The sequence below is a fragment of the Phocoena phocoena genome, chromosome 18 (genome assembly GCF_963924675.1).
Source record: "Phocoena phocoena chromosome 18, mPhoPho1.1, whole genome shotgun sequence".
NCBI classification, from domain to species: Eukaryota; Metazoa; Chordata; class Mammalia; order Artiodactyla; family Phocoenidae; genus Phocoena; species Phocoena phocoena.
In genome coordinates, this window is record NC_089236.1 from 14,214,731 (window position 1) to 14,233,064 (window position 18,334).

General features: G+C 42.9%; 1 protein-coding gene across 1 annotated transcript in view; it reads right to left on the bottom strand.

Annotated features, from left to right (window-relative positions):
- Positions 1 to 18,334, bottom strand: part of LHFPL6 (LHFPL tetraspan subfamily member 6) — a 227,951-nt gene that overhangs the window by 27,013 nt on the left and 182,604 nt on the right. The window contains exon 2 of the mRNA XM_065896234.1: positions 806 to 904. Within this exon, the coding sequence (XP_065752306.1) occupies positions 806 to 904 (99 nt within the window). The remainder of the gene's footprint in view (positions 1 to 805; positions 905 to 18,334) is intronic.

Genomic DNA, 18,334 nt, shown 5'->3' on the forward strand with positions numbered 1-18,334 from the left:
AGAAATAAGCAAGTGGTTAAGTAAATGTAGGTTTCTCATCCAACGGAAATATTAGCTAACCATTACAAATTATAATGGTGCAAACCATGTCGTACCATGCAAAACATTTTTATAGGCTGCCAAGTAAGTAGAATACATTCTCTGCACAAGTGAGAAATAGCTCACATTTTCTGATTAGGACGCAGAAAAACTCATGAGCCCTTCATCAAGGTGTGAGCTGTGGCCTACTTGATCACAGACCCTGTTTCCTGGGTCTCTATGGTCCCCTGACGAGCTTTCTTCATCCCTCCCCTGTGCTTTGCTGAACTGAAATCCTTGCCTGCCAGATGATCCACAGGGTCACTTTAAGACCCAGCTCCATCCCCATCTCTTTCACAAAGCTGTGTATTACCCTGGAGTGAAACTGCTTCAGATTCCTTAGCACTGACGCTCATCTTCTCGATCATAGTATTTGCTTTATCTTCTCCGATAGACACTGAATTCCACAGAGAGAGTTACTTTTAGTGCATGAAATGACTCAAATATATGATTTTTGAATGAATGAATGAATATTAACACCTCATAGCAAGGACCATTTCTTTTCTTTGTATCTACAGTACTTCCCACAGTACAGGCCAACAGTAGATTATACATAGCCCTTTACTAAACAGTTGAATAAATGAATGTATGTGTATTGTCACACGTGACTGCTGGCTCCAATCCTGGGATGGGTTTTTATTCTCCATCCCTTTTCCACCTTCTCCTTCTATGAAAGATCAGAGAAGGTTCTATTCTAAAAGGAGTACTGTGCATGAAGAGAACTTACCCAGGTCAAACTGGCCAGAAATGTAGCCACAGGTCTGCCGGACCTCCTCACTGTCCCAGCCCAGGGGGTACAGGGCACAGCCAGCACCGATCAACAGGCCTGCAAAGAGAAAAGACAACGGGACTTTAGCAATGCCCCTCTGCAGCCCTAGATAAAGGTACAAGGGAGAAGAAATCAATATAGGCAATGTGACAACGGAACATGGGGTCTGCTTTTGGGAAAGCACCAGCCAAGCTCCCTTTAGTGACCTAAGTTCAGTTTAATTCCAAGAACAATTCCAAGTCTGCTTAAAAGGGGGTGGGAGGTGAGAAGAACAACCTTGACAGACAGCTCAGTTTGGTTCCAACTTCCCCTTTTAAAGCATTAAAAGCCTTGCAAATCCTGTTTAGGGAGTACAATCCAGAAGCCCTTTTAACCACTCTTGTAAAAAGCCAACCCATTCCACCCTCAATCCATGTAAACAAGTAATTCGAGAGCCAGCAAAAGGGCCTCATTGGTTATGCACCATCATTCATTAGATTGCTTTTTCCAATTTAAGAATCAAAATAGAATGTTTCAGCATCATCAAATTTTTTTTTTTTTTTTTCCCCCGGTACGCGGGCCTCTCACTGTTGTGGCCTCTCCCGTTGCGGAGCACAGGCTCCAGACGCGCAGGCTCAGCGGCCATGGCTCACGGGCCCAGCCGCTCCGCGGCATGTGGGATCTACCCGGACCAGGGCACGAACCCACGTCCCCTGCATCGGCAGGCGGACTCTCAACCACTGCACCACCAGGGAAGCCCACATCATCAAATTTTACCAGGGGCAGAGAGAGCATAAAGACTTTCATGAACCACTTCAGCACACTGACTGAACTCGTGGACCATGCTACGGTTACCATGCTCCCTTGAGAAGTTGAGAATCACCAAGTGTCCACACATCTTGGAAATACTCAAGAACACAGACGCTTACTGTGACTTCAGTTCTTCTTGCAGTGAAGACCAAAAGGTTTGATGAGTGAACTAAAGCAAGTGACGGTTTTACTTTAAGTCAAGGTATCATGGGAGCTCACCCTGAGCGGACAGCTTTCGATTGGTGAGTCTTTAGTTTTACATCACAACCTATCAATAATATGGTTTTATGAGAAGCTGAATGAGACTGAAGCACTGACCAATCAAATCTGAGGGCTCATCTGAAAGTATCATCTTGTCACATCAGTCAGCGAGTATTAACATCACCCGTAAATCCACAAGTGTGCTGAGTCAGTGGGACCAATGCATACACAGTCTGACTGTCTGCAGGATTGTGGGTTAAAAGGCGCTAAATAACGGAGGCCCCTAAATTAGAAAACCTGTTAATGTGGTAATGTACAGGCCGAACAACAGTGTCCCCAAAGGCATCTAAGGGAGATCTTCAGTATTTCTGGATTGAGTCTATCCTGTCCCCCTTTTGCTTCTCCCTTGCCCCTGGTGGATGACTTGAGTAGTTGTAACCTGTACAAATTGTCTGTTTCCTCACAGGCATCTAAGGAGGAGCTGCTTTCCACCCCACTCCCCCAACCTCTATGCCAGCTGTGTGGAGAGACATCCCCCAGAAACTGACACGTTTTCCACCCTGTTGCCCCTCCCTCTGATCCATCCCTTAGACCCCAGTAAAACGAGCATCTAATGCAGAAGGGCCGTGATCCGAGGGAACTGCCTGCAAAGAATCACTGCAGCTGCAAATCACAAATTCCAGGATACCTGTATGCAACTGTGTAAATAGAGGCTGACGAATAATTCGAAAAGCGATGATACGAGGTTTGCTGACTAAGCAAATATCCCAGTGACCAGTTTCCTTCGCCTTTTTGCCTTAGGATAAAAGTTATAGCATTCTGAAGACAATTCCAAACTAGCATTATCCACCATCAGGTAAAGAGAGAATTAATGAGGATGCCAGAGTTTGTGTAAACTGAATTCCATGAATGTTGAATAAATAATGTGGCATCATTTCCATGCTACTCAGTTCTTAAATTAATAAGTAACACCACTTTTTGAGATCTGGTGAGCAATTTTTAAATGATGACACACGCAGAAAGGCCGTTAGGTATAAACTGTTCAAGGGTAAGTAAAATGAAAAACAGTAGAATTTAAAGCATCAGTATTCCCTATATCTGATAGGCAAACAAATGATAAAGTCTCAATTGCTAATGTTCTTACAGTATGGCAGAAAAATGTGTCATGTGTTCATGAAAGAAGCTGCTTTTTTTTGTTTTGTTTTCTGTTTTGTTTTTATCAGAATTTATTCTTAACTTCTGAAAAGAATTGCTTTTATTTACAGTTATCCAATGCCAGTTGTTGTGTCTATATGAATTTCTTTTTCAATTTTATTTAGTTATTTAATACAGCAGGTTCTTATTAGTTATCTATTTTATACATATTAGTGTATATATGTCAATCCCAATCTCCCAATGCATTCCCCTCCCCGCCCAAGAAGCCGCTTTCGTCCAGTATAAGGATCCCAGCATTTTGCGAGACTAAACAGAGAGGAACTTTTAAGTGCCTATTATGGAGCAAACAGGCCTGTGATTCTCTAAGTGGTACAACGCTTGGTAGTCAGGGTTCTTCTGTGTAATAGAATATTGGGCTGTCTTTGTAACAGTACGAAATATGGAGTCAACCATATAAATTAGAAATAATTTCATACATAGGAAGTCTGTGTTAGGTGTAAGAATTAAAAAAAGAAAAATACCATGAGCATATGTTCACATTAAAAAAGTATTCAGTGGAGGGCAACTAGCTCATCTGGATTTTAGTATTCGTATTTATGTAGCCGTTGTTTTGTCACCTGCTAATGTTTGCTAACAGTAAAGATACTGCAGATTCTGAAGATGTGGGCAACATTTCTGGGAGAAAAGTGCATGTTGCAAACTCCTCAGGCTAAGTGATTGTTGCAGTGATTAGGTTCTGTAGGTAAATATCTGTCCTCCCCACTACCTCGCTACTATTATACATTAAGGTGAAAGCAAGTCTCGGGCCGAATTCAGCCAACTACGAAACAACTGTTTACTAGCAGGCTGGCACAGAAAGCGATCAGATGACCAATACCTTAAACTCAGTGAAACCCTCCCCCAACTCCATCAGACGTCACTCTAACAAATACCTTCAGAACACAATAAATACAACAATTATTCAGACAGCAGGATCAGGGACACTTCAGGTCAGATGAGACAGTAGCTTCCAGTTGATGGAATGGGAGAGGGTACAGGAGTCGAGTTCTAGACCTGCCCTGCCGCACTCAGTAGCCATGAGCTACACGTAGCTATTTAAGTTTAAATTTAAGTTAGGGATTTCCCTGCCGCTCCAAGTAGTTAAGACTGGTGCTTTCACTGCCAGGGCCTGGGTTTGATCCCTGGTTGGGGAACTAAGATGCTGTAAGCCATGCGGTACAGCAAAAAAAAAAGAAAATTAAGTTAATTTAAATTAAATAAAAATAAAATTCAGTTCTTCAATTGCCTAGTAACCACAGGGCGCTAGACAGTGCAAATACAGACCATTTTCATAATCACAGAAAGTGCTGTTGGAGAGGGCTGCTCTAGACCTAAGACACCACTTCAAAAGGATGGGAAAAAACCTGCCACTCTAAAATGTCCCTTTGGAACGTGGATTATTTCTAACTAAAAACAATCAAGGCCCAAAAGATTCAGGAAGAAAGTTTGACCTTCCCCTTAACTGTAGACAGAGGGCCCGTTCCAGGAATAGAGCTATCACCAGAGATATTTGCAAAGAATACGGGCAAGTGTGGTGGAGGAAACTCTACACAGGGATTAAAGATCAGAGTTCACTCTATGTCCCACTGTCTCTGCCCAGCCCAGTAAACATTTATTTACCAAACACTTGCTTCTCCATCTCCATGTAAATTGCCTTCCTCCCCTCTGAAGCCCCAAAGGACTAACCCCCAACATTCTCTTTGTCTTAGCTGAAGATGGTATTTCAAGTCAGTGAGGGTTTTGCCATTTCAGGGAATCAATCACTCAGTTTTTCCTGAGTCTCTCCCCATGTACACATGTTATTAAACGTTTGTTTGATTTTCCTCCTCTTAATCTATCTCATGTCAAGTCAATTTAATTCTTAGGCCAGCCAGAAGAACCTAGAAGGGTAACGGAAAATTTCTTTCCCCCTTGCCCCCCGACACTGGGCTGGCCAGATTCTTATACCTATGCCTGACACTGCCTGTTAACAATCAAAATCATCCTTACTCTTTTAGATTCTCCCTTTGTGGGTGGGGGTGATGGGTGGCTAGAAGCCAGGAAATTACATTTCAAAAACTCTCCTGCAAGCAGAAGTTCTGGCTCATAGTCTGTCATTGAACAGGTAAAAGGGAGGAATAAACCATATTCCCCATTGGCAGCTGCAGCCAGATGACATGCTCTTCTGCAGACAGTAGACATGATATGTGGGGTGTGGTTTCCTGGCATCCCTCTCGGCCTCAACTCTCTAAGGGCAGATCATCAGCTGTCCTCTCCTTTTTTTTTTTTTTGGATAATTTTTGATTTTTTAAAAAAAATTATTTTATTTATTTTTGGCTGTGTTGGGTCTTCGTTGCTGCGCACGGGCTTTCTCTAGTTGCGGTGAGTGGGGGCTACGTTTTGTTGTGGTGCGTGGGCTTCTCATTGCGGTGGCTTCTCTTGTTGCACAACACAGGATCTAGGAACGCGGGCTTCAGTAGTTCTGGCACGCGGGCTCAGTAGTTGTGGCTCACGGGTTCTAGAGTGCAGGGTCAGTAGTTGTGGTGCACAGGCTCCAGGCATGTGGGATCTTCTCGGACCAGAGCTCAAACCCATGTCCCCTGCAATGTCAGGTGGATTCCTAACCACTGCCCCACCAGGGAAGTCCTGCCCTCACTTTTGAGCCCTGCACTTCCTGAGCTCCTAAATTCTTCAAAACAGTTTCTCTGACCTCCACTTCCCCAGACCTCCTAGTAGGTCTGTGAAACTTGGTTACATTCCCTGCTGCTTGAAATACCTAGAGTGGTTTCTTTTATTGGCCAATTCCTGGCTGGTACGTGCCCTACTTGTCCAAGGGCAGAGGGGCTGATACGAATCTTTCTATCTGTCCATTACTTAAACATCCATTTTCTCAATTAAAAATGATCTCAAATACAATTTATGCCAATTACTAAACCTTGGGGTAAGTATAGTGATATTAAAAGGCTTTGCGTTAACTGCCTCTGTGGTGTGATCTCTGGTTAGGGAACTTATGCTAATTAACTTCTAGAGTGTGGATTTCAAAAGAGCATACATCAAATGTTAACTAACTGCCTCTCTGGTGTGATCTCTGGTTAGGGAACTTATGCTAATTAACTTCTAGAGTGTGGATTTCAAAAGAGGATACATCAAATGTTAACTAACTGCCTTTATATTGGCATCAACTAGAATTGTATCGTCTATACTGAGTTACTAATATTGTAAAGTTAGAGAAAATTAGGATTGGCATATATGCACCACCATGTGTAAAACAGATAGCTAGCAGTAACCTACTGTATAGCCCAGGGAGCTCAGCCGGGTGCTCTGTGGTGAGCTAGGTGGGTGGGATGGGGGTGGAGGTGGTGGGGAGAGGGAGGTCCAAGAGGGAGGGGATATATGTGTACACATAGCTGATTCACTTCTTTGTACAGCAGAAACTAACACAACATTGTAAAGCAATTATACTCCAAAAAAAAAAAAACAAACCATAAAAATGAGAACATCATTTTAATGGAAGAAATCTGCCATTGTTCAGTTTTAGCAGTGTTAAGTCTTAGACCATGTTGTGGAAATCAATGTTTGATGGAAACATAGTTTGAAAATCCCTGAATTAGATACCACTTAGATATGATACTGTGTGCTGAAACGAGGCTCAGAAAATATTCAGGAATGTGAAGTGGTTGTCCAAATGAAATCTTCAGGACTTAATGAGTTTTTATGGCTCTAGCTGACTAATTTGCTCCTGGGGAGTAAACGGTTCAATTAAAATCTCTGGCTCACAGACTTTTATATTATCTACGTGGAGTTTCTCTGTTACATTTATAAACCCTGTGGTTACCTCATGGGGCTTAATTATGTGGTATTTTAACCAAATTCCCATTTCACTGCCATTACAGACATCATGAAAAGAAGTCACACTCTGTGAAAATCTGTGCATACAGGAATGGAAGTGAGGCAAGGTGCTGTGAATCGGAGGAAACAACCTGAGGAAGGTGGTAACAGAGGTGGGTGGCTGGAGGAGATGTGAACTCATTGGCAGCTACAGGCTCATCTGCAATTAAGAAGAAGTCTATTCTTGCAATCCTAAAGACTATGCAACCTTTAAAGGGTCATGAGTCAATCACAAATTAGAGTAAATTAGTTCAGTCTTCAGTTTTCACAGGGCACCTCGCTGGAATCAGTTATAGGACATCATAGACTACTGGAAAGGTCACTGTGTAGGAGGTCTTGGGGATTTATCCACTTTAACCTGAGTCCTCTAGGGTTTTGGCCTCACCCTGTTCAAGATAACTAAAATGTCTGAAGAGCCAGGTCAGTGGAATGACCTCGAAGGAGAAGCCAGTGTTAATGGAGAAGAAAAGAGTCCGGATAAATGCAGAAAGGTGGATGCTGGGAGCTGCGCTGTGATGCTGTATTATCAAAGCGGTCTGCCTTTAGCCCCATATGGGCTCCTGGGCCTAAATCTTAGGACACACTCTGCCTGCCCGTAAACTGCCTTGGGGAGGGAGAGGGTCCTAGTGGAAACGCTATTCATTTTCGCACCACGCTGGAGATATCTGCCATGATACTAATTATTTTTTTGAATTTGAGTGTTAAGTCTGAAGTTTGTAAAGAGCTCCGTGGTCAAAGTAAGAACCCGAGGCTGGGAATTTTCCCTTCTGCAAACCATTTTCTATTCAGTCAGTACTTCAAACTCAGCCAACGGAATATTAACATAACAATTCAGCTCCTGCCAAGAAGGCAAAACCAAACTCCAGTTAGCCAATGCCAATTGCTCCCCACAGGTGGTAAGAATAGAGTCCTCGTGTTAAACTCATAAAGTCTTATTTTTTTTCCAGGCCACTCTTGAAAGATTTTATGTGACCTCCCTTTTTTTCCATGACTATCGCTCCAATCATTTCCACGGTTTATTATTTTTTTAAATAGCCTGACTTTCCCCACCTATTGCCCCTGGAGTGGTCACACAAGCCTTTCCCATCAATTCATCTTTTATGTTTTTTGGATACTTTTATCCATCCTCCAGTTCCTTTATCTTCCTTTCTGCGGCAAGCGCCGAGGGAGATTGTTTTCTTTACTTTTCTCATGAAAGCTGCTCGGTCTTGTAGCCCGTTATCTGGATTTTCTTTGGAAGAGGCTGGCGTAGCTCCAAGTCACCACATGTTAATTTATGTACACGATATTCATCCATTTTCAGCCCTCGATAACCGTCCTTTTACAAAATGGAACAGCAAAATAAAGCCAGTAGTGGGGAGGGCACAAGGGCAAGGGCCAGTATTATAACTCTTCGGACTTTGAATGCACAACAAGAAGGAAACTACTGAAGTATTCTAGAAGAAGGAGGCTTGGTTAGGCTCTTGTAAGTCGTACCTCCTTTCACAGTGCTTTCTGAAAACTGAGGCACTGAGGATGTAGGAGGCTTGTCCAAGGACACAGAGCCCAAATCAACCCCAGGGCCCAGCCCACGGCTCTTTTCCACCTATCATGATCCCAACGCTTGGACATAAGTCCACTCCAAGCTCACACACTCTCTGCCCACAACTTGAGTTCAGGCCACACGTGTTGGATTTGAAGAACATGGTGTTTTCCTACGTCAGATTTTTCACGGGCAAGTCCAGATTTCTTGACTCTTGAATAACTGAAAGATATGCCCATCCTGGGCCTACAGCCAGCTGGCTAAAGCCAGGTCATGGCGGTCCCATTAAATGCCTCAGGCACCCTGGCCAGTTCCCCAAGGCATATCTGACTGGGGACCACTGGTTCTCTGAATATGTCTCAAACGACCTCATCTCTGAAAGTTGAATCGCTCCTCTCTAACTGAGACACTTTCATTCCTTACTTACCTACACTCAGACTCCACGAACATACTAGCTGTTAAGGTCTGGGACCTTCCCGGACTGAGGCACGAACCCGTGTCCCCTGCATCGGCAGGCGGACTCCCAACCACTGCGCCACCAGGGAAGCCCAGTTAGTGATACTATTTGTTCAGTATTTACAAAAGCTTCAAAATAATTATACAATAGCTATCTAATAGATAACTGCCTTTATTTAGCAGAGGAGGAAATTAAAGCTTCGAGAAGCAGGTTCTTACTCATGCAGCTACGAAACGGTAGATCCAGGCACTTAAGGCCAGTCTGAGCTAATTCTCCTCACCACTACCTTCTAATGACGCCCAGACCCCAAAGTGTTTGTGGTCCCGGCTCTGACCTCACCTCCCGCGTTCACATGTGTATTGAACCCTGCGTATAAATGGAGAAGTAGGGATGGGGTAAACGATCAGGAGAGATTTCAAGGCACCAATTCTCTACGACTGACTCTGCTTTAGCGACAGGGAGCATTTCTGCTGCTGCCCGCTACCGAAGACAAGGGACAGGCTCCTGCGAACCCTACAGATCCCGCCTTCCCTGGGTGCTGGTGAGGGAGAACCTGTACGTGAGTTTCAGCACACAACGAGCTCTGTCCACAAAGAGCACGTTGAGGCATCAAGATGAGAAATGGGTTCTCCCTCGTGAGAAGTTTAGCCAAGGAAAGCATATCTCATCGTAAGGCTAAAACATAATAAAGAAACATGACCACTTCTGAACTATCAAAAATACTTTTACAAATCACAATACAACTATTTCTTTGCTAAAAACATCCTGCAGAAGAGAACAGACTTCAGGTTCTCTTAAAATATTTTCCAAAATGGCTCCTTGATTCTCATGTCTTCCCCTTTTCCAGTTCATGCAGCAGAAGACACAAAAGACATCAGGCGCCAGAACACCTGCTCCTTAGCTCAGGGTGAAAAATCACAAGCTGATTTCAGCCAGGAGTGACTTATCCTCTTTGCTCTTTCTAGAGTCCTAAGCAATCATTGGTAGAAAAATTAAAGTTGCTTAAAACAGTGCGATGTGGGGGAGATTTTGTAATTCCTATGTGCCAGTTTTCTGGTAAATTACATCTGCTCGAAAGCAACATCCCTCTAACCCTAGTAATTAAGAGCACCTCATTTCCACTGTTTCACCTCTTTAGGTCTCCACTTTTCTTACCTGTAAAATGGGGGTGGGAGGGACCTCCTTCTCAGGGTTATTGCAAGGATCAAATGAGACAGTGTATGTAAAGAGATGGGCACAGTACTCACAGTAAGAGTTCAGTGAATGGTCTCTACTGCTAAGCTTTGGACTTTGAGCTGATGTAGGGGAGGGTGGTGGATCTGGTGCAAGCCAATGTGTGCTTGTACTTCTCTCAGAGAAGGTCCTCTTCTTAGAACACAGAGAGGGTTCCAGCAAGGATGTTCGTGGAACCGAGCCAGGAACACTTGCCCCGGCAGTCTATCAGCCGTGCAAACCTCAGTAAGATGACCCTCACGCTTGGGCAAAGGACCCGCACACGACTCTAAGGAGAATAATACTTTCATCTGTTGTGGTTTTTGGTTTTTTCTTTTTACCTTTAAAGGCACTGTGACCTTTCTGTGAGGCAGACAGAGCCAGAACTGATGTCCCCACTTGGTTAGGATGGAGTCACAGACGAGAGCGGAGATGTGAGGGTCCCCAGGGGGATCATCAGAGGCGTTGTAAACTCAGGGCCCCGGACTCCTGCTTCTATGCTTTGGTTCACTGCCTCCACTCTGAGGCTGCTGGGAAGGGAGCTGGCAAGGCTGAGTGCTGCAGCTCCAGCTCTGAAACAAAAGAAACTCTAAGTTTCACTGACCCTAAGGGGTCCCGTGTTACACCAGAGGAAAAGAAAGACACAGTCCCACATTTCCAGAGGAGTGTGGTTTCGGACCGTGCTTCTCGGACTTGACCTGTACACAGAACAGCTGGGGGGCTTGTTAAAGTACAGATTCTGGTTCTCTCTGGTGTGAGGGCAGGGCTGGGTCTCCTGCATTTTGAACCAGCTCCAGGTGAGACCCAGGCTGCTGTCTCCGCCACACTTTGAGGGTCCAGTGGGAATAGTGCAGGCTTTGAGGGTGATCACGTCAGGTTTGAATCCTGACACCACCTTACCAGCTGTGTGACCTCGAACAGCATGCTTTTGACTTCCCTGAACCCAGATTTTCATCTATGAAAGAGACCTAATGGTGCCCATATCTTTAGCATTGTTATTAGAAATAAATAAAAGGCTTAATAAAGGTGCCCGGTTCAGGGCTTGGCATAAGACAAGAGCTCAGTAAATGGTATCAATAGTTGTGTATCAGTATTAATAATAATATTGCATCACGGGAGTTGCAAACATTTCATTCTGTTTTACCTGCTGATTTCCAATTCTTCGTTACCAGCTCCAGAGAATTACCGGTTTAAAACAAACCCCAAAACAAAAACTGCCTAAGAAAAGTGGAGGGCTCTGCCTTACTGCTTGCTTACATCTTCTGAATAAATATATTTTCTAAGAACTAAGACCACAGCTCTACAGCGAAGGATTATGACATTTCTTCTTTGTTCCCTCCAACATTATATTATGAAAAATTTCAAACTTACGGCGAAGTTGGAAGAATTGTTATCGTGAGCGCCCAGATACCCACCGTCTAGGTTTTATGATTAACAGGTTTCTAAAATTAGCTTTATCACCTATCTTTCCATTTTTCCATTCCTCTATCGATCCAACAAGGCATCTTTTTTGGGGGCAGGGGGATTAGGGAGATGCTTGTCACAGTTTTTCAGCATCAGGACATATGAAGTTTCTTTTCATTATTCATGCTCCACCCTCTTTATTTCCCCTTGGCCCAATGGTCTGCACAGACCTATGAGGTACACGCAAAAGTTAGACCCCAGGGAGGGAGGGAGACGCAAGAGGGAAGAGATATGGGAACATGTATATGTATAACTGATTCACTTTGTTATAAAGCAGAAACTAACACACCACTGTAAAGCAATTATACTCCAATAAAGATGTAAAAAAAATAAAATTGCAAATCTCCCCCCCAAAAATAAATACTTGCTTATTAATTTCTACAAAAAAACAAAACAAAAGTTAGACCCCAAACCCACAACTGTCACAACATTGTATCCCTAAGCTAAGGCCTGATGGCACTAAGTGGGGACCCATCAACCTAGAAGTAACTTATATACAAATCTAAAGCAAGGAATACCTCTAAGCTTTCCACATTTCTCAAATAACCACCCTATGACCTAAAATGGGATCAGCGTGCTTCTGCTGTCTGGCCCAGAAATACCAGTAAGACCTTCAAGAGACATTTCACCAAACCCAGAATGACAACATCATAAAGAGTTCCAGCCCAGCCCAGCCACGCAGCTCAGTTTCCAGTGGACACATTTTCTCTCAAGGATGACTGCTGTTTTGTACAAAATGAATCGCTCCCAGTACTCCTTAAATAAGAAAAAAAGGAGGCACAGAATCATCACGCTGCAACATAAAAGCTTTCTAGGAACAAGGCTAGGCTCCAACAATATCCTGTTAGAAAAGTCTGACCAAATCATGAAAACAAAAACCAGACAAACAAAAACACCCAGGTGTAAGTAAATTTATACTGCGAGCCTGAACACATTCCACCCCTGACTTGGACATGCAACGTCAATCCCAAAGCAGACTCTGGTCTGGCCAGTGCATGCTGTTTAACTGCGGTGACTTACCCTCACTCAGCTAGATATTCAAGAGCTGCTCTGCTAGGAACAAGGCCTTTGGAGTCCGAGAGTCCTGTATTCAAATACTGAGTGTGCTACTTAATAGATACTGATGGAGGAGGTCTCTTAAATTTGAGCCCCAAGAATTTCATCTCCAAAACGTATGTACCAGTTTTTCTTTACAGAGCCGTTGAGGGGATTACACAAAATGTCCCAGCAGAGTGCAGAGCACATAGAGGTAGTTGTTTTTTTGTTTTTTGTTTGTTTTTTTGTGGTACGCGGGCCTCTCACTGTTGCGGCCTCTCCCGTGTGGAGCACAGGTTCCGGACGCGCAGGCTCAGCGGCCATGGCTCACCGGCCCAGCCGCTCCGCGGCATGTGGGATCTTCCCGGACCGGGGCACGAACCCGTGTCCCCTGCATCGGCAGGCGGACTCTCAACCACTGCGCCACCAAGGGAAGCCCGAAGTAGTTTTGCTCTTATGAAACAATGAAGAAAGAGAAGGGAAAAGCAATAAACACTTTTTAAAATTTAATTTGTACGAGAGTGGCTTATGAGAACAAAGTACCCCAGCACCAGGATGCTTTGCTTATTGGACAGGTTTGCAGAACTTCCACTGAGGTGCAGGGCAGATGACGCCACGTGTCTGAAGCCTCACAGAGAACACATCATAACACATCGCATCATAAGCTGGAATGCCCTCCCCAGCCACCTCCGAGCCTTCCCCTGACATGCCTACCGAGCTTTGCTTTGATTCCTCCTGAATCACTAACTCCCCGTTTCCTTACCCTCAGGCCTGTAGAGTGATTTGCCCTGGGTGTGGGAAATCACATTGCTGTCCATCTGACTGTGTAATTCTCCCAGAGGCCCTGGCTGAGCTGACACCAGTGACATTGGTGAAGGGACTGAGGGCCCAGCAGTATATAGACAGAGTTGCCTGGAAAAGAGGCTCCTGCAATACACCATCTCCTGCAAGAATCAGAGTAGATTTGGGGGTTGTGTCCTGTTTGAATGGAGACAACAGTGAAACCAAGCTGCCCCAGTTCTGCGTGGATCCTGTGAGGAACTATGCTGTGTACGGCATTGATACACAACGAAGCTACGCATCTGGGGACTCAGGGAAGGGGGCTGGCTGAGTCGGGAACTATTAGAGTATCAGTAACAAAATTCCTTTGGAAGAAATAAGGGGAAGGATTGTGGGTTGGGGAGAAAGGGAAGAGAATGAATCTTTTCATGGGGCTGCAAAAAACACTAACGTATTGATTTTATTTATAGCCAAAGAGTCTGGAGAAAGGGCATGGCTAGGTTTTAACTCAAGCAGGGTCCTGACTTGGAAGAAGCCTGTCGCAGAGAAAGGGCAGATGGCTTGGGAGCCAGAGGCCCTTCAGTGTGGAGCCAGGCTCTGCCCTGGCTGATGGTTGATGTTCATATGTGAAAGGGGAGGGTGCCCTGCAGATCACTCGGGAAAAGCACACAGAGAGGGCAATATCTCCCTCCCTATTTCTGATATCCTAATATCATAAAGTTACCCAAGACAGTGGAGAACTCAGGTAGAGGAGTCTTCTAAAAGAGTGATGAGATGCCTGGGGCCTTTACTTCAGCTTTCCTACGATAAATCCCATTTTGAAAACCTGTTTCAGTTCTAACACAACAAGATTTAGGAGGAAGCGTAAAACCTCTCGTCCCACTAGTGTCTTTAACCAATACATCAAGTGCCCAAGGATGGACGGATTCTGTGTTCCAAACCTTATTCATTCATTTCTACTGGACTTAACAAAAAAGTATCAGGGTAAGACGTGATTTATCTTCCTATTTATTTCTAAGGTCCTAAAGTATTTAATCAGGGACCCCATGACAACACTAAAGTAGAATGTCGGGCACATTTTTAAAAAGTAGTAAACTCTACAGGTGATGAAATGGATGGTTAGTGAAAGGCTTTCTACAAGTTGACATCGCGGAGGCCTCTGTGCAGTCTGCAGCCTGCCACGGTGAGCCACTTGAAGCCTCAAAGCTTTGGCAGATGGGAAGAGTGATTAAAATACTTCTGAAAATGTAATGCAGAGGCTATCGAATGAAAATCCTGTGTAGTACTGAAAACAAGCCTATAATGCCCCGACAGGCCACTTTTTCTTTGAGTTCTAGATATTCTGATGGCAGAGATATTCCTTATACTTGGCTTCCAAACAAAAAAATTAAAGCATGAGGCTGCCTGGATTTTTATCTTGACAAACTACCGTAGCAGAGGCTAGACATAAATCTAGGTTTTTACAACTGATGCTGAAGCCACAGTGAGAATCCGATACCGCACAGGTTTCACAAGGACAGCTACAGTATCGTGGGATGATTCAGAGCACAGCCTTGGAAGTCTGACCAGTTCTCCTTTGGCTTCGGGATCCTGAATAACTTCCTTGCCTTTCTCTCGAGCATGTTTCCTCATTAGTAAAATAGGAATAAAATCCGTATCATTGAGCTGTTTATAAATAAGGATTATTTTATATACATATGTACACACACATATACCTACATGCATACATACATATACACAAACTCTATATACGATTGTCTATATCTAGCTTATATTATTATTTGAATATAATATATACAAATTATATATGCACATATATATCTTTTTTTTTCCAGTTTTTCATTTTTATTTCCTTATGTTTAAAAAAATTTTTTTTAGTTTTATACAATTTTTAAAGGTTACACTTCATTTACAGTTATTACAAAATATTGACTATATTCTCCATGTTGTACAACACATTCTTGAGCTTATCTTACACCAACAAGTTTGTTCCTCCCACTCCCCCACTCCTATATTGCCCCTCCCCCTTCCCCACTGAAAACCACTAGTTTGTGAGTCTGCTTCTTTTTTACTATATTCACCAGTTGGTTGTGTTTTTTAGATTCCACATATAAATGATATCATACAGTATTTACCTATCACCATCTGATGTATTTCACTCAGCTTAATGCCCTCCAAGTCTATCCATGTTGCTGCAAATGACAAAATTTTGTTCTTTTTTATGGCTGAGTAGTATTCCATTGTATATATATACCACTTCTTCTTTATCATTCATCTGTTGATGAACACTTAGGTTGTTTCCATGTCTTAGAAATTGAAACTAATGCTGCAATAAACATTGGGATGCATGCATCTTTTCAGATTAGTATTTTTGTTTTTTTCAGATATATACCCAGTAGCAGAATTGCTGGATCATATCAATTTTTAGTTTTTTGAGAAACCTCCATACTGTTTTCCACAGTGGCCAATTCACATTTTCACTGACAGTGTAGGAGGGTGCCCTTTTCTTCACATCATCACCAACATTTTAAATTTATGGTCTTTCTGATGACAGCAGTTCTGAGAGATGTGAGGTGATATCTCATTGTGGTTTGATTTGCTTTTCTCTGATGACTGGCAATGTTGAGAATATTTTCATGTGCCTGCTGGCCATCCGTATTTCCTCTTTGGACATATATATCTTTTGACTAGAATACATAAGACACTTGCAACAGGTTTCTACTAACTTTCTGGCTTAGCATATATACTATTCTCACTACTTATATACTCATAAGGCACGTTTTTCACCACCAAAAAATTAGAGAGTATGAAGATACCATAAGATCATTGATGGATGCCAACCATGAGAGGTGGTACAGGCGGCTGATGCACGTAAAACAGACAGTTCTTGAAAGATATTCTTTTCCTTCATCCACCGTCTGAGACATCAGGAAAGAAAAACCGCATCTATTTTCTTCAGGTCTTTTTAAAATACCATCAATTCCACTAAAAAACAGTAAAGCCATCTGGAATAGCTGACAGACAATCTGGAAGCGATGTCTTCAAGACAGCTATAATGATTTTTCCTTTTCTGTTTTCCTTCCCTCTTGAAATGTCAAGGATAACTGAAACTTTTTACTTTTCCATCTGTGATTTACTGACCGGTCCCAAACAAATTTCGAAAGGACTCGAGAATTTGTTTCCAGTCAGTCCAATGCTGGTTTTGAAAATTTTAATTCGATTTTTAAAGTACCATATTTCGTCATGTGTTTTTTCGACATTTAAAAATATTTTAAAACATACATTGAAATGTGATCACAAAGGTCTTTCACAATGAGAAAAAAATACTCTAAGTGTTTAAAATACTATCGTAAGCAGTCACAAAGAAATCACTGGGATCTTTTTCAAATAGGTTATCCTAAGAAACTTATTAAAATAAATGAAATGGGCTTCCCTGGTGGCGCAGTGGTTGAGAGTCTGCCTGCCGATGCAGGGGACGCAGGTTCGTGCCCCGGTTCGGGAAGATCCCACATGCCGCAGAGCGGCTGGGCCCGTGAGCCATGGCCGCTGAGCCTGCGCATCCGGAGCCTGTGCTCCGCAACGGAAGACGGAGGCCCGCGTACCGAAAAAAAAAAAAAAAAAAAGAAGTCCCAAATGGATAAATGCTGCTTCTCACATAGCAAAACTAGCAGAAGATAGAGTCAGGAATTCTCATTCTTACCCTGCTGATCTAGCTAGCTACCTGAAAATGAATTCTACACAGAGACTTTAAAACTGAACACCAGATGTATCCCCAAGGTCTAATGAGATATATTTAGAAATATATTTCTATATATTTGGTAGAGAAAACAATACTAATTGATGTCTGCATCATTAATTGAGCTGGCGGGCTTTTGGGTCTGTGCAAAGCATGGTGTTTACACTGTGGAAAATTTAAAAACCTGAAGAAGGTCCATTCATTCTAGCATCTGCAAGAAAGAGAAGTAACAGAAATATTTCAAGCTTGTACTTGTGTGATGCTAGCAGCGAAACCAACAGTTAACATAGAAATCAGTTAATTTGGGATGGGAAACAAGAGAAGGTGGTCTTTGAAAGATGAATGGGGTTTTGATAAGTAGATGGAGTCATGCCAGGTGAAGAAAGGGGGCCTGGAGATGGACAGGTACAAGGTAGGCTTGAGGAAAATGAAACTAGACTAAGTTAGGAACCAAGGGAGTAGAGGAGAGTAATGGCCAAGTGGTTGGGATGTGGTCAGTGACCTTTGAGGAGGTTGGTAACTCTGGGCCAAGGAAGTTGATCTTTATTCTGTCAGCAAAAGGACCTTAATGTTTGTGAACTGGGTTCTCAAATGTAAGCACTGAAGAGGACCCTCCAGATGACCTAATCTAGTGCTTCTGAAAATATGCCATCAGAATATTCCTTAGGACCAAGAGAAGTGAATTTCATACCTTATAGAGTCAAGTGACCTACTTGAATCAGTCCTCCTCTGAAATAGGTCTTCTTTTTTCGACTTGAGAAATTACTGTGGGATTTTCCATTCTATTCCACAGATAGCCTTATTTTTTGTGCAAAAATGCTTTCTCCAAAATGGAGCTGGAGTAAAATGGATGCTCCCATAAGATATTTGGGGTTCATCCTGTGACTTCACATATGCATAGCAAAGCACCCTTTTCTCTCTCTTTTTAAAAAATTTTTATTTTATACTGGAGTGTAGTTGATTAACAATGTCGTGCTAGTTTCAGGTGCACAGCAAAGGGATTCATCTATCCATATACACGTATCTATTCTTTTTCAAATTCTTTTCCCACTGAGGTTGTTACAGAGTACTGAGCAGAGTTCCCTGTGCTATACAGTAGGTCCTTGTTGGTTATCTATTTTACATATAGCAGTGCGTACATGTCAATCCCAAAGACCTTTTCTCTTTCAGTGTACATATGCAGAGCTCAGTTTTAGAAGAATGAACCTATGAATCCAGGCTGCAGCTCAA